This window comes from Microchirus variegatus (assembly GCF_963457635.1).
Source record: "Microchirus variegatus genome assembly, chromosome: 1".
Classification (NCBI taxonomy): domain Eukaryota; kingdom Metazoa; phylum Chordata; class Actinopteri; order Pleuronectiformes; family Soleidae; genus Microchirus; species Microchirus variegatus.
This window is the reverse complement of record NC_139802.1, coordinates 38,481,220-38,498,120: the sequence shown is the minus strand read 5'-3', so window position 1 is coordinate 38,498,120 and position 16,901 is coordinate 38,481,220. Positions and strand designations below refer to the sequence as shown.

The 16,901-nt window shown below is 38.5% G+C and overlaps 1 protein-coding gene across 1 annotated transcript; it reads right to left on the bottom strand.

The window, feature by feature from the left end:
• Positions 1–741: 741 nt before the first annotated feature.
• Positions 742–9,545, bottom strand: LOC310939900 (leukemia inhibitory factor receptor; the record flags this gene model as incomplete). Its single annotated transcript, XM_083904759.1, has 12 exons — positions 742–1,059; positions 2,074–2,155; positions 2,236–2,329; positions 2,444–2,587; positions 3,491–3,649; positions 3,735–3,866; positions 5,630–5,809; positions 5,899–6,106; positions 6,212–6,300; positions 7,186–7,327; positions 8,914–9,059; positions 9,467–9,545. 12 exons carry the CDS (start codon positions 9,543–9,545, stop codon positions 742–744), a joined length of 1,773 nt encoding a protein of 590 aa, XP_083760885.1.
• Between the last annotated feature and the right edge of the window lie 7,356 nt (positions 9,546–16,901).

The following is a 16,901-nucleotide window of genomic DNA, read 5'->3' as shown; positions in this document are numbered from 1 at the left end:
CAACTTTGCGCTTGAAGGTCTGATTTAAAGAATACTTACTATGATTGTTTATAGTACTGTGCGGAACGTGTCCATGTAATAATATTCATACGTCTTGCAAACAATGGCCACCGGTGGTAAAAGTAAACCATTTTATACGCTGGTAGAACAGGGATTACAGGAAAACAATAGTTGGGATTATCTGAATTAGCTTTCCAACTATTTAGGAAAACAGTAATTGGGATTATCTGACTCATCTATACAACTAATTAGGTAAAGAAAAATTGGGATTATCTGACTCATCTTTACAACTAATTAGGTAAACAAAAATTGGGATTATTTTACTCAGCATTCCAACTCTATAGGAAAATAATAATTGGGATTATCACATTTATCTTCACAACTAATTAGTATGGCAATAGTTGGGATTAATTGACCCAGCATTCCAACTAGATAGGAAATCAATAGTTGGGATTATCTGACTCAGTATTCCAAATAATTTGGCAAACAATAGTTGGGATTATCTGACTCAAATTAACAATTTATTAAAAACAAATTCTATGACAGTACAGAAAACAACAGTATGGCAAGAACTCATGATACACGGTCCTCGATCCTGAGATTGTGGTTCTAAATGAGTCCAAATCCAAACTGTTTTCAGACAATTGTTGTCACTTCCTTGCTGTCCTCACTTGGATTAGAAGTGAATTGTCGGACATGGTCCAAACTACTCTTTTGCCCACAGTGGTTTCCTCCTGTGGGTCACTCCTGTCTCCTGGCTGAGTGATGGCTGTGTGACTGCTGAAACATCTCCATTGTTGTATAATCACTTGAAAAGGCAACCGTAGACGTCGGGAGGTTGGAGACGATGTCTGGAGGATCGCCGCCGCCTCCACTCGCACTTTGGATCCAGTCACAGGTCCTTTCTGCCGAGTCCTCGTCGTCCTCGGAGTCGTGATGAAACGATAACACTAATGGTACTATGACGGGAGGAACCTCGTCTTCCCTCTCCACTATCTGAAGACTGCTGGTGTCCCACTCCTCGATCTTCAGAGTGGTGATCATGGATGTGAGCAGCTCCTGAGTTTCACAAAATTCACCAAAACAAAGAAAAGAACATCTCTAATATATTAATTTCACAAGTTTAAGCTTCAAATAGTTCTTGTTCTTCATGAGCAAAAAGGATGTAACCTTATTTATGTGCTGCATCCTTCATCTGAAAACAGGCTCTGTCAAGCAATACTATCAGACCTGACTGGGGGAGTGTTTGTGGCTATACACCTGTGAAAACTTTTGACAGGATTTTTTTATTTTTTATTTTTATTTTTATTATTATTTTTATTATTTTCTAAACTGTTTGCAGTCATCTCACTTTTCTATAACAATGTTGCTGTTGTCTATTATGGCAAAAAGCCTGATTTGTAAGGATATCGACATCCGGTTTTCAAAATAAAGAACGCACATCTTTGAATGGGAAAAATAATTAAAATCTTCACAGCTAAGTTTCAGAGACCTAATAACTGTTTGAGCAACTGTATATATTAGCATCCTGGAAATCTGACTTATTTAATGTACAGCTTTTGAGAAATGTAAAAGTTAAAAGTCCCACGGAAAAAAATCCTCAACTTTGAGTTGCAATAAAACCAACATTTTACATAAATTCTGCACAAGATTGATGAGATTGTGTTCAGCTCATTGATATCTATTAGTGTACTGGAAATCTAACATATTTACTGTACAGTTTTAGAGAAATTTCAAGTTAAAAGTCACCCATTCACAATTCTCAAAGTTGAAATTTGTTTATATATGTATATATATATTATTATTATTATTTTTTTTTTAAATCACGCACTATGCTCAGTTGCATTCTCATGTTTTTATCGCCGGCTATAACTTTTTCACCAAACTTGATTCTCCCATCTCTAGTGTCCAGTGTGTAAGAAATAGTGACATCTAGTGGTGAGACCCTTCTGCCTAAATCTGCCTTTTCTTTTCTCGAGTGCGTCAGTGAACTATGGTGGCCTTTTGTGTACCAGAAAGGATGCTCTGCCAATACACCAAAACTTTGAGGGCGTTGAGTGAAAACACGCTCACCATTTCGCCGGGTTTTTCCATTTTCTGTATTGTGTAGCTGTTTCCTGGGTTTGGTATGCTGGGCCACAGGACGGCTTTGACTCTAAAAATGGTACAGAGGAGTAGATGCAGTAGATTTAATGTATATAATAAAATTTAGTAAGTCCGAGGTTGTTGCTGTACCTTTCAATTAGCGGCGACCATAATATCATTATCAGCACGGCGGCCACAACAGCAAAGATAATGATAAGAACACTGAGTTTATGATGAAAAGATCCTATAAAAAAGAAGAAGAGAAAACAATATACAATTAGGAATCCAGTGCATACATTTTTAGAAATTTGATTTTTATTCAAAATTGAATTGAGTAGTTGTTGGATTGACATGTAACCTCGACGTTTTGTTTTGAAGATGCATTCTGTGCTCCGTACTCCTGCTCCTGCCCGAGTGAATCCTGAAACCTGGACCCGGTATGAGGTTCCTGCTTTGAGATCCCCCAGTTCATACGTGTCGGACTGAGGATCCACCGTCACGTCTGCAAAGAGAGAAGGGGTTCAGTTTGGGTAAGTGACTTTATTATTATTCTTCTGTTTGAACATTATTCCGATGGTGCACCTGAAAACGGGCTCTGTCAAGCAATACTATCAGACCTGACTGAAGGAGTGGGCAGTGACAAGAAGCCCTTCGAACTGCAGAATAACTCCGTACGTTTACATTCCCAGGTTAATCGAGCTAAAACCGTAGACTGTCTGACTCCGCCTCCCCGTATGTGGCGCTATATCTCTCTATAAGCTAGTGCTTACCGAATCAGTTTCCCCTATTGACCTTTAGGTCACAGCAAAACAAACGGCGAGCGGTGAGATGGATCGTGCTGTGGTTCTGTACGTTTTTTGTACGTGGTTCTGAACGTTTTCGTACCTGCTGCTGTACGTGTAAATCGTTATACGTGATCTTTCGTCTACTTCTACGTCCGGGTCAAGGACAGGGATGGAGGGAATTCTTGGGCATGCGCAGAACTCCATGTCCGACTCCAGTCCAAATTAAACTGAAGCGTGTACATGCAGGAGTAATCAGACTATGAATCGTATTATCCCGGTACGTTAGTCCAACTAAGACTAGCTCAATTTTAGTTTAAAAAAAAAAAAAAGTTAATTTGAGTCAGATAATCCCAACTAAGGTGTTTACGTGACGTAAAGAAAACTTTGGTTTACAGCCAAAAGGGAAACTTAAAAAAATTCAATATATCACATGAGGTAAATTGTGATATAATAAACAACCAATGTGTTGACATGCATGTTAAAAGTCCGATTCTTAGCTGGACTAAGACAATCATTTGGTTTCCTGCCATGCTGTCATTGTGGCTCTAAGGATTAACAGTCAGTCTCCAACCACTTTATCCAAGACTAGACATAACAACTAAAGGAGGAGGTTGACTCACTTCTCTCCAAACTTGTCCCACGGTGTAAATTCTCAGTGTAGTGGATGTAATAACCCAGCAGGAAGCCTCGGATGTCTTCCTCTGGGATGGGTAACCACTGCAGCACCACGGAGTTCAGCGTCACATTACAGCTGCTGGTGTTGGGACCACTGACGGGAGCTGTGTGCAAGAAACATCACGAAAGAAGAAGTCAGACTATTGCGTTGTGGACAGGACATATAGGAAATATTTATAAAGCACTTACATCCTTCCGTGAAATAGAAGAGTGTCGACGCATACGTGCTCTCGCTGTCGTTGATGTGCTTGATGTTGCAAGTGTCCTTCTGTGGTCGCGTGTGAAGAGCGAAGCTGTATCTCTTATAAGGCTCCAGAGGCTCTGGTTATGACGAAGACAAAACAATGAATCATGGACCTAAAACAGCTCATTACATCCTGTTTAACAAACATATATATATGTTTAATGGGGTCATCATTTCTGGCTTCATTGTTCATCAGCGGTCTTAAAATGACTGTATCGGTTAGATGATTGAGTTTTTGATATTGGTATTGTACGAAAATGTCCCATCCCTGATATAATATAATATAATATAATATAATATAATATAATATTAGGGCTGTCAAAATTAAAATGGAAATAAGTAGTTTATAGTGCCATCTAGAGGAGAGGCTGCAATTTACAACAAAGAAATGTTTGTTTACAACAAACATTTCTCAAAAGCTGTACATTAACTGAGCGCTACGGTATCCGCAGCTGGTCAAATGTCGTCCTCGTCGTCTTTCTCCGTGTCAGCAGATGAGGTTCGTGAGGCGAGGGAGAGGGCGAGCTACCGCGGCCGTAGCAGACGAAGCGGAGAGAGAGGAGGCGGGACTTCCGCTACAAGTAAAGAGACGCTTGATTTGTTCTCTCGCGTTTGTCCTTACAGGCTCCGGTAGAAACATGGCGTCTCGCTGCTAACAGTGGCTATGCAACCGCGGTCCGCGGTCATGTTATTTTACATGACTTTTTGAAACACTACGAAAATGAAACAAAAACTATTATACAGCGACTAGACAATGCAGGAGCACATAATATGTATAAAAAAGTGGATTTTGGGTTATATAAACCCATAAATACTACATATTGTACCTTTAAAATGACTGTATCGGTTAGATGATTGAGTTTTTGATATTGGTATCGTACGAAAATGTCCCATCCCTGATATAATATAATATAATATAATATAATATAATATTAGGGCTGTTAACGCACTTTCAGACTTTCATCGCGCTACGGGTAGACGTGCAGTTTATGAACAGGCAAGGCGCGGGCAACTGCTTGGGGCCCCGAGCCGATAAGGGGGGCTCCCGACACTCAGAGCCTAAATGCATCAGTGACCAGCTGCATCCCCGTCTCCCTTAAACAACACGGGTTGATTTGCAATGACATCTCAATAGGAAACCTCCCTAAAGTGGCCCCACGTCTCCTCACGTTAACCTGTGTGAAGCTGAAGGAAAATGAAGAGGAGTTATCAATCAGGTCGTTAGAAGAGGAAGAAGAAAGAGGATGAAGAAAAAAAGAAAGAAAGACACACAGTTGTAAGTGGCGCTGCTGGCGCAGATAATGATATAATCACAACATTAACAGTCACTAACTAACGGGGACACAGACAGCAGCTAACATTAGCGTCAGAATGCTAGCTGACGCTAACGCTAACTAGTAGAAGCAGTGCTGATGAGGAATTTCCTGCTGTGGGTTTAGTAAGAAAACTATTTAACTTCTATACTTTATATTTTGTTTATAATGTGAGTTATTTACAGTGCAATGTATAGTTTAAAAAAAAATATTAGAAATATTTTTTCTATTTATTTATGTTGTCTTATAATGTGGGTTTTTTACAATGTAATGTTTATTTTTTACTAAGTTTGTATAGGTTTTTACAAGTTATTTACAGTATTTTATTGTTCCTTACATTTATATTTTCACATACTTTATTTATCTCTCCGTTCCTACAACAATATACAGAGAAAATGTGATTTTTTTTGCCATATTTACGAATGGTAATTAATCGTGATTAATCGTGATTAATCCACAGCTACCCTGTGATTAATCTAATTAAAAATGTTAATCTTTTGACAGCCCTATATAATATATTTACTGACCTGGTAATAATGTCTTATAGTTGTCTTCATCCTGATAAAAGGACACAGCCGTCACAGCTTTCTGTCCCTTTTTCCTCCACTCAGCAGAGAAGCAGGCGTAGGTTTGGATCAGGTCGTCTTTCCAGTACGCCGTAAAAGACGAGTCGTTGTGGACTGTCACCTCCAGCTTCCCCTCCGTACCTGTGTTCATGTGAATATGAGAGCGAAAGCACTTCATATTTGGTCCATTTTGTGTGTTTTATGAGCGATTGAGTGAGTGGAGCACTGACCGGGAGGGCCGTCTCTCTGCGGCACGGTGAGGCCGACGGCTGGCGAGGTGCTCGCGTTGTTGACGCCGCTGATGTTGAGGTGATAAGCAGAGTAGGAGAGAACCAGCATGATCTCGGGCTCGGCGACGCTGATCCGCTCATGTGGATCCTCTCCCGACGCTTTAACTATGTTCACAGAGTAACCGTCATGTGGCTTTGCGGCAGGAAACTGACAACGCACACACACACACAGTCCTTGTTTTATCATCACTCTTTTTTTTTTTTTTTTAACATATTTCTTATTCGAGGGGTTAGAAGAATATTTAAATATTACCGTCCAGGTCAGAGAAAGCAGTCTGCTGCCTATTTTCCCCGCGATATCAGTGTCTTCATGTTTTACAATGACGGGCTGTGCAGTCAGCTCTGAAAGAGGACATTCAAGTCATCGTCAAATCTCATCCATCCATCGTCTATCGCTTTAACCCTATACACGAGGGTCAAAGGTCACAAGGAGTCAATCTCAGGTGACACGGGGCAAATGGCGGGGGGAGGGGGGGCAGTTTCTGGCCTGTGGAAGAACACCAGCAGTGAACACACATAGGCCGGGCATAGGAGCATTGGGCAACAGTTGGGTGCCTTGCTCAGGGACTACTACCCATCGCGGGATTTGAACTGTTGACCTTTCGGGTGCCAAGCCCAACTGTATTTTGTGTACGATGTACAATCACTTGAGCGCATGGATTGTTTTTTTTAATCATCACAAAGCTTCTAAATGTATATAAGGGGGCCATTTTGGACCACCGTGTTTTTAACCATGCAACGTCACCATTAAATGATTAAAGGGGCCATATTATGCAAAATCTTACTACTTTTTAATCAATGTCATACTTATATTTGTGACTCTCGAGGCCCTATGAGTTGGCAAAGTGTGAAAAAAAAGATGACTCGGTCATTTTTTTGTGGTCCTCCTCAGTATAAATACAGGAGATAAAACGTGTCATATTGACTTCCGTAGGGTATCCGAGGTCAACAGTATCCGGCAGAGCGGATGTCCGCGAAGTGTTCTAATTCTTGGCTCCACAGTGCAGCACAGAGTTCTACACAAACGTTCAGCCTCAGAGGATTTATCTGTCCAGTTCTGAACAGGGCTGTTTTGGCAGGGTGATTGAACTGCTGTGGTGCTTCATCCTTAAGGTGTTTTTGACCAAAGCGTGTCACAGACATGTTCATTAGGACACCAGGTTAACTTGGAGAAATAGGCTTTAATAAATTAATACAGTAATTCAGTAACAGTTGATCCAAACTGACCTGGTGGGACAGTGTAGGTCTGGCTCTGTGGACACTGTGAGCACTTGGCATTAGTGACGCACTGTATCTGGACGATGTAGGACAGTGACGTGTTCAGATTGTCCACTCTGCATCTGTGTCTGTCCTGGGATTGGACCGACGGCTGTGGACAACAACAAAGAAAAACCATGACTTCCCAGTGAATCCTTAAGTAAATGAAAATATGCAGTTTTAGGAAAATGTGGTTTTCTACACCCTGCTCTGCCGTCTGATGCTTTCACTGTTAAAGAACCAGGTTTGAGAAGTGAATCCTCTCGCTCCTTCACAGGGCGAGAGGATGAATGGATGACTTTCCTGCAGAGAACTTACATTTTAGGGGGTGATGCATGTAAAATATGTGCCAACAGCATCTTTTAGTGTTCAAAACAGGTACTGCAGTTCTGATTCTAAACATTGCAGAGTGTGGTGGTTGCCAAAGTTACACTGTGTTCATGCACATAACTTATACATAACTGTCCCGCTGTGCCTTTTATTTTTATCATTTAATGAATGTGTCAGCAGCAGGAGGACATTTTTTTTTATCCGGTCCCTATTTCGCTCAATGAGTAGAGAAAATTAAGTAATTGCATTTCTGTTATTGATTTGCTTCACAGTTGATTAGAATAAACCTTTTTCCTGTTTTTTCCAGGCAAGGGCAGAGCCAAGGGTCCGAGGCATCAGAGAACGAAGCGGCTGCTTGGGGCCCCCCCGATCACAGAGGCCCCCCCAATAGTGGCAAAAGGTGAAGTATTTAGGGGATCGTTTTCAATTCTCAGTTAAATTTTAAGAGTCATGTCAGGAAGATAAATGATTAGAGCGTCAAGTAGAAACTGTAAAATCTGATTCCGTAAAACATCTTTTTTCGTAAAAGCAGCAAAATTGAGACAATGACATGTTTATACCTAGATTATTTTTTTATTATCGGCATCTTCCTTGTCATTTCCTGTCACAGGAGCTCTTTGAGGGACGTGAAGTGTTGCTAGAAACACTGTGGTGCATGCAGCTGTTAGCAGTAATATCTCTGTTATTGTGTCTGTCCCTATGAAATAAACCACAGATTTTATCTATGCAGATAGGCTGCATGGATGCACCGTTTACACATCCTGTATGTTCCGAGTTTTAAAAACTAGTCATTAGTGTCAACACACTGGGACACTTTTGTGATTTTACTGCCCTCTAAAATTAAAAGTGACACTGGCTAGGTGTAAATAACACAACTATAATTGTATATAGAGTCCACCATCACACACACCACCATGTTTCTAACAAAAAAAAAAAAAGCTTGAATAGAACCATGAAATTAGACATTTCTACACTCTCCACTCTTAGAAATAAAAGTGCTAAGTAGAACCATATAAGGTTCTTTGGCTTGTCCTCATAGGAGAACCCTTTTTGGCTCCAGGTAGAGCCTTTTGTATAAAGGTGGTGTCATGTGTGGGGGCCCAAATGAACCCTTTAAAAACCCCGTATTCAGGGAAAGGGGTTTTTAAAGGGTTCTCTGGATCAAAATGGTTCTTACTGGAGCCATTAGTGTTACCAAGAACCCTTGAAAATAACCTTTCTTTGGAGGAAAGGGTTTTTCAGAAGCAAATGGTTCCAGGTAGAACCTTAGCCCTCGTAGAATGGAACCCTTTTGGAACCCTTATTTCTCAGAAATGTTCCCTGACAAACTCTTGCACACCAGACCTTTGACACGTGTTTAATACTGACCTGGATCCACATCAGGCTGCCCACCGCTCTATATCTTACAGAGAAATACTGGACGGCTTTGCTGTCCTCCCACGGCCAGCTCACGTTCACGCCGAGTTCTCCAGAGCGTCGGCTGAAGGACACTTTGGACGGAGGGTTGCACCTAACTGAAATATAAAGAGGTGCGTTTAGAGGTTTATTATACTTATATATAGTATATATAGCATATGCAGTACACTCTTAGAAATAAGGCTTCCAAAAGGGTCCTTCTACACGGGATGAGGTTCTACCTGGAACTATTTGCTTCTGAAAAACCTTTTCCCAGAAGAAAGGGTTTTTCAAGGGTTCTTGGTAACACTAATGGTTCCAGTAAGAACCATTTTGATCCAGAGAACACTTTAAAACCTCTTTCTTGAATTAAAGTTGTTTTAAAAGCCTCCAAAAGGGTTCCAGGTGGAACCTTTATAAAAACCTGGAGCCAAAAAGGGTTCTTCTATGGGGACAAGCCGAAGAACCTGATATGGTTCTACTTAGCACTTGTATTTCTAAGAGTGCACATTCTGTTCACACTTACACAGACTCTTTGGTGACGCACTGAAAACAGCTTTTGTGCAATTTCCCCACTCGCCGTTCTCCACGACCTCCAGGCTCATGTTGGCGTTTTTAACTATTTTGATGCGTATGGAGAAGTCCTTGATTTTGGCAATTTTTTGGCAAAATGAGACTCTAAGAAGGAGGAGGGGGGGGGAAAAATAATACTTACTGATGTGTTTTGAGCTGATGTAAAAAAGGAAGAAGTGAGAAAGAGATAGCGCGCTAATTACTGTTTTATGAGGAGCGTGTAGGTCTTTTCTGACGTGTGGTTGCCAGGTTTCCACGCACACTCTCTTCCACTCTTCCAATATTTGTCATAACATTCTAAACCACTGACTCCATCTGAAAACAGCAACAATAATAATAATAATAACAATAATAATAATAATGATGTAATATGTCAGCAGCAGATGTTGTGGTCGATGACTCGAGTCACATGTACCTGGCTGCTGCCCACAGTGTTGATATTTGGACAGAAGTTCATCTGACGTGCAATGCACTGGAACACATGAGACATAAAGGTTAGTTTTCTCACAAGCTTTTGAGTCATTTTTGCACTAATGATTCTAGTCCTTAAACAATTACTCGAATAATTCCTTATTAATCGGTTACTAAATGAATCATCAACTATTTTTTAATCGATCTGTCGGTTTGAGGGTTTTTTCATTATTAAAACAAGATTTATGATAGTTTAAGCTTCTTGAATATCAATATTTTCTATGTTCTGTGAAGTTTCAGTTTCTTAAATGTGAATATTTTCTATTTTATATGATTTTTCAGCTTCTTAAATCTGAATATTTTCTAGTTTCTGTGATTATTCAGCTTCTTAAATCTGAATATTTTCTATTTTCTTTGATTTTTCAGCTTCTTAAATGTGAATATTTTCTAGTTTCTGTGATTTTCATCTTCTCATGTGTGAATATTACCTCGTTTCTGTTTTTCAGCTTCTTAAATCTGAATATTTTCTATTTTATATGATTTTTCAGCTTCTTTAATCTGAATATTTTCTAGTTTCTGTGAATTTTCAGCTTCTTGAATGTGAATATTTTCTAGTTTCTTTGATTTTTCAGCTTCTTAAATGTGAATATTTTCTCGGTTCTTTGAATTTTCAGCTTCTTAAATGTGAACATTTTCTATTTTCTTTGAAGTTTCAGTTTCTTAAATGTGAATATTTTCTATTTTATATGATTTTTCAGCTTCTTAAATCTGAATATTTTCTAGTTTCTGTGATTATTCAGCTTCTTAAATCTGAATATTTTCTATTTTCTTTGATTTTTCAGCTTCTTAAATGTGAATATTTTCTAGTTTCTGTGATTTTCATCTTCTCATGTGTGAATTTTTCCTCGTTTCTGTTTTTCAGCTTCTTAAATGTGAATATTTTCTATTTTATATGATTTTTCAGCTTCTTAAATGTGAATATTTTCTAGTTTCTGTGATTTTCATCTTCTCATGTGTGAATATTTCCTCGTTTCTGTTTTTCAGCTTCTTAAATCTGAATATTTTCTAGTTTCTGTGAATTTTCAGCTTCTTGAATGTGAATATTTTCTAGTTTCTTTGATTTTTCAGCTTCCTAAATGTGAATATTTTCTAGTTTCTTTGATTTTTCAGCTTCTTAAATGTGAATATTTTCTAGGTTCTGTGAATTTTCAGCTTCTTAAATGTGAACATTTTCTATTTTCTTTGAAGTTTCAGTTTCTTAAATGTGAATATTTTCTATTTTATATGATTTTTCAGCTTCTTAAATCTGAATATTTTCTAGTTTCTGTGATTATTCAGCTTCTTAAATCTGAATATTTTCTATTTTCTTTGATTTTTCAGCTTCTTAAATGTGAATATTTTCTAGTTTCTGTGATTTTCATCTTCTCATGTGTGAATTTTTCCTCGTTTCTGTTTTTCAGCTTCTTAAATGTGAATATTTTATATGATTTTTCAGCTTCTTAAATGTGAATATTTTCTAGTTTCTGTGATTTTCAGCTTCTTAAATGTGAATACTTTCTAGTTTCTTTGCGCCACATAACAAAGAAACCATTACAGCTGGATATATATTAGTATTATATTAGTTTGTGGACAAAAACGAGACATTTGAGAACATCTTAATTTCCAGGTTAGACAAACACTGATCAATATTTTTCCACATTTTCTTAGAGATTATGGACCAAACGATGACTCGATTAATCAAGTAATTCAGCGGCGGCGGGGGGAGGTTTCACATGAGTCAAAGTTCTGATTCATTTGATATCGCATTTTTAGTCGTGATATAAAGTAGCAATAATTGTGCAGAAGTCACAGAATTAAACCATTTTTTTTTTACGTTTTATTCATAAAAGTGAACTTTGAACTGTGGCTTATTTCACAAATTCAATCCGATATCAATAATCTTGAGTACTTTTTGCTCAGGTGTGCTGAAAATTTAAATTTTCATTGCCTATAGGTTGTGCTGAAGGATCTCAAGGTAGATGTGGGGATAAAAGATTGCATATTTTTTTTAGATATAAGTATTTAAAATGACTACAGGAAGCCAGTGTAAAGAGTTTTATTTGGACTGTCAACCCTTAGTGCTCACGCGGCATGGATCTGTGCCTGGTTGTGCTGAAAAAGGGATATAAGAAGGTTTATATTGCACATTCTTAGTATAGCCTCTGTATGTACTGTATGTTTAAACATAGTAATGGGGATAAACGCAGCCAAAATGCTCTGTTTTCTAAGCATTAGTGGAAAAGAAGAATCACAAAAAAATTGTATTTGACTTGAGGTGGAAGTAAGACAAGCCTACCTCGAGCTGCCCTAACATGTGTAGAGGAATAAGCACAGGTCAGACCTTGGATGTGAACAGCAAAAAAAGAAAATATTTTTGAAATAATTATTGAAATTTAATGAATTAAGACAAAAAAAAAAAAAACTTACCAAGAATGAAAAGTAGTGAATGGCTCACAGAGGGAGAACATGTTGAGTGTAAAACCATGTCTCCTCCCAGGTCTCAATCAAGAAGATGTTTGAGTTTGAGTCATGATGCTCACAGCAGCTACAGCTCCTCACACTCACATGACAACCAACAAGAAGGAAATCTCTTATACACCAAGTGAAGGTGGGCGGGGACACCTTTTTTTCACACAGTTCGTACAACTCGAATAATTTACAGAAGGTCCTTAGTAGTATGCAGAAGAAGAAGAAGAAGGGGAAGAAAAAAAACAACAACAGCGTGTCTTCATTCTTACTTCTTCTTTTTACAAATAGACGCGCACGCTCGCCGTTATGAGTTTATACCGTGTCACTGCGGTGGCCTCACGAAGCACATAGGAAATGACTGTCAGTCACTTACTGTTGACAAGAGCTCTCCGAACTCTCTTGTGAGTCAGAGCACGAAAATAAAAGAATAGTCTCGTTTGTGCTTTCAAAGAACTCAATGTAAATCTGTTTTTTTTTTACGAGAATCACAAACATGTCGGGTGTTTCACTTTTTTGTTTCTGACTGAAAAATGCGGAGCAGAATGGAAATATCACTTTGTACGATGAGAAAAGTCACACAGTTACTAGAAATGCTGAACTACACACTCACACCAGTACCTTTTATTGTATTTGTTTGTGTGTCATACGATAAATTCTTCTTTCGGCTTCTCCCTTTAGGTGTCACCACAGTGGATCATCTGCCTCTACAGTATACTCTTAGAAATAAGGGTTCCAAAAGGGTCCTTCTACAAAGGCTGAGGTTGTACCTGGAACCATTATGAAAAACCCTTTCCCGAAGACGGCCAGCTCACCTTCACACTGGGTTCTCCAGAGTGTCGGCTGAAGGTCACTTTGGACGGAGGGTTGCACCTAACTGTAATATGACTGAAAGAGATGCGTTTAGAGGTTTGTTATACTTACCGCAAACGCTATATGCAGTACACTCTTAGAAATAAGGGTTCCAAAAGGGTCCTTCTCCAAGAGCTGAGGTTCTACCTTCTGAAAAACCCTTTCCCGAAGAAATGGTTTTTCAAGGGTTCTTGGTAACACTAATGGTTCCAGTAAGAACCATATTGATCCAGAGAACCCTTTAAAACCCCTTTCCTGAATAAAGGGTTTTAAAAGAGTTCTTGGTGGAACCCTCCAAAAGGGATCTAGGTGGAACCTTTATAAAAAAAAAAGGTTCTGCCTGGAGCTAAAAAAGGGTTCTCCGATGAGGACAAGCCGAAGAACCTTATAAGTGTATATTTAATGCAATATTTTTAAATAGAAACAGGTGACTGGATAGTTTATGAGGAGTGAACAACACATATAATTTAACTGATTTCCAATTACAAAAACAAAAAAAAAACTGTTTATGTCTGGTATGGTATAGTATTTTTTCATGTCTTTTAATGTGTTTTTTTAATTATTTTATTACTGTGTTTCTATTTATTTATGATTTAATTTTCATATATTTATATATATATATATATATATATATATATATATATATATATATATATATATATATACATACACACGTGGGTAAAATGGTTAACTGATCAATTCATAATTTAAGCAGAAATACACAAACACAGATTTTTTTGTTGTTATTTTTAATTTAATTACTTACACTTGAAGAAAACTAACTTCAACTAATTGATAATTAATCAGTTAATCATTACACACAGTTTACCAGTGCGGGTCCATACATGTTTTACAGAGTTTCATAAAAGCTCTCAAAAGCTGTGTCGTCCTCAGGATTTCAAGGTATATGTGGGGATAAAAGAGTGCGCATTTACATCTATATTTATAGATATAAGTATTTAAAATGACTTTAAGGACACTACATGTGCTCTTAGTGCTGTGATAAGTTTTAAAGAGTGGCAGACAAAGACGTGGGTCCCTATTTGTTCCTCAGGAGGGTTGAACTCTCAACACAGGAAGTTCACTTCACACTTCACTGACTGCACTTTTTGGGCCGATAGAGCGCCCCCGACGCTCTTTATCTTTATCGCCATCTCCATCTCAACGCTGCGCCGACACACACACACACACTCTGTGTCACGCTGTTGGCTTGTTTTTGTCTTTGTGTCCTCTCAACTGATACGATGAAGAAGTTAGAAGAAGTAGTAGTTCCTGACTTTCAGGTGTTCAAAGTGCACACAGATGAGGAGGGGAATTGGATCTGCTCCAAAAATAACACAGTGATTAAAATTAGAAAAGAACATGAAAGATCCTTGCCACAGGAAATCAGTTTCCGTGGAAACACGCAGATGACGGCCTACTGTTTTTCTCATGTGTAAATTTCCCCCGCCTTAGCTTTTTATCAAGTGAAGTTGTGTTGTTAAATTCTTATCTGATCTTCAGTGACTTCCTGGTGTGGTTGGCGTTACGTACATCAATGTTTCCACGGTGCGTGGCCAAGATTTGATGTACATAAATGGTCAAAATGCATTGCTTGGTAAGAGGTGCATTTGTGAGTTTATGGTTTATTCTTATTTTGAGTCTCGACAAAGGGACTGGATTTTTTTTTTTTTTACGACTGGACCGGGATCAACAACATGACAGTTTTTTGGGCCTATGCGTAAAACACAGGGGGTTCATCATTTTAGTTCAGTTGAGTTTATAGACACACTCCAGCTCTTAATAAGTGAAAAACAGACAAAAAATCAGAGAAAAGAGAAACAATAAATGTGTTTTTGTGTCAGAGTTATAGTAAATCCAACAGCATAAGACTACTAGACCAGATATGTTTGATCTAGTCCATACTAGGTTAGTGTCTTCATAGCAGTTAGTTTCTTACTTTAGATAGATAGATAGATAGATAGATAGATAGATAGATAGATAGATAGAACTGGACTAATCTGTTGTTCTTCATCCTTATATTGATTTAGAATTTGTATTTTTCTATGTCTCGTTGTCATGGTGACAGTGAAGATTCTGATCCAACTCTTTTCATCAGCACTGGTGAACAGCAGCGCACTCCAGTGGAGACTCCTCTCTTTCCTCTCTTTCTCTACCTCTGTCTTTCCTCTCCTCTCATCTGTGCTTCATTTCAGTGATTGCCTCCCTGCACTTTGAGTGAAGAGGGGAGAAGACGTCATTGTTTTATGGAATAAGGTGGATATGTATCAAAATGTGGAATTTTTTTTTTTACTGCTGCTGTGTTTTCTTATTTATTTTAGTTTCATGTTATGTCCCCCACCATTATCGTGTAAGCATGGTGTTTAACAAGTGGCATTTAAGTTGACATTCAGGCGAAAGTGCATGTCGTATGTGTTGACAGAACGTTTTTTCAACCCAAGGAAAAAAAAATGCAGCGGTATGAGAGCAGAGGGGAAGGTGACCTCAGAGGTCACGACCCTGGCTCCGAGCACTTTTAGCCATTTAAAGTCAGACTGAAGCCGACAGGCCACAAGCTATTACTCTGAAAAACATCCAGTGGGAATGAAGTGAGGCGGGCAGCTATGGCATATGCTTTAAAATAAAGATGACGACATGGATTGCTGTATTTGCCCACTGAGTGAGTGTCTCTCAGCAGCTGAGCTAAACAGGTTAAAAAAAAGGTTTAAAAGATGATACCTTATTTTTTTACCTTCATGCTGATCAGCCCCTAAATTCAAAGCAATGACTGACTTTAATGTTGCTGTTCTCAAGTTTGATGAGAGGTTGCTATAATAGACAAAAGGTTGTTGTTGTGGCTAATGTGGCAAAGTGATAGCATGTATAAATTGAACAGAAGCGGCTCCAGGGTTGACCCCTGAGGGACACCACAGGTCCAAACCAAAGTTTGGATTTGTTCTTTTTTTTTTAAGTTTGTGAAACATACATTTTCTTTATATATATATATATTACTTTTCTTCTTGTTGTTTATGTTCTTGTTTTAAATGTAAATATATCTGTGATAATTTAAACTCCCCTTACTTGAACCATGTGACCAGCACAGTTTAAGGTACAGAAGCATAATTGCAGATATTTTACGCAAGTATGCCCTCTAGTGGGTCACCTGTTAATCTGTTCATAAGAAAATAACACTGTGGTACAGTTGGTAAACTGTGTGCTGGGTTAGGGTTAAACAGGTGCTGTCAGTTAATTGCAGCATGTGGCCTAATCACATATGAAATTACAGTTTTTTTTAGCACCAGCATCCAGTTTTCTGCCTCTTGTATTTTATTCTTTCCATGCGACTACGCTGTCATCACTGTTTAAAGCTGCACCGCAGCTGTATAAGAGGAAATGATCTGTCTGTTTTGAATGTCCTGCTGTAGCACAGAGTATCTTTGTACAGTAAATTATCATACAACTATTTCCTGACTGACATTCAGCTGCACTCAGTGGCAGTGAGTAACCAATGACATGTAAATGATCACTGTGTATAATTTTAGACGGATCTAATGACCCTGGTGTAAGCATTGCAGTGAAGGCTATCTCAACATTCACGTAACATGCAGATGTACTGTATGTGGGTCGCTCTCTAGAGCCAA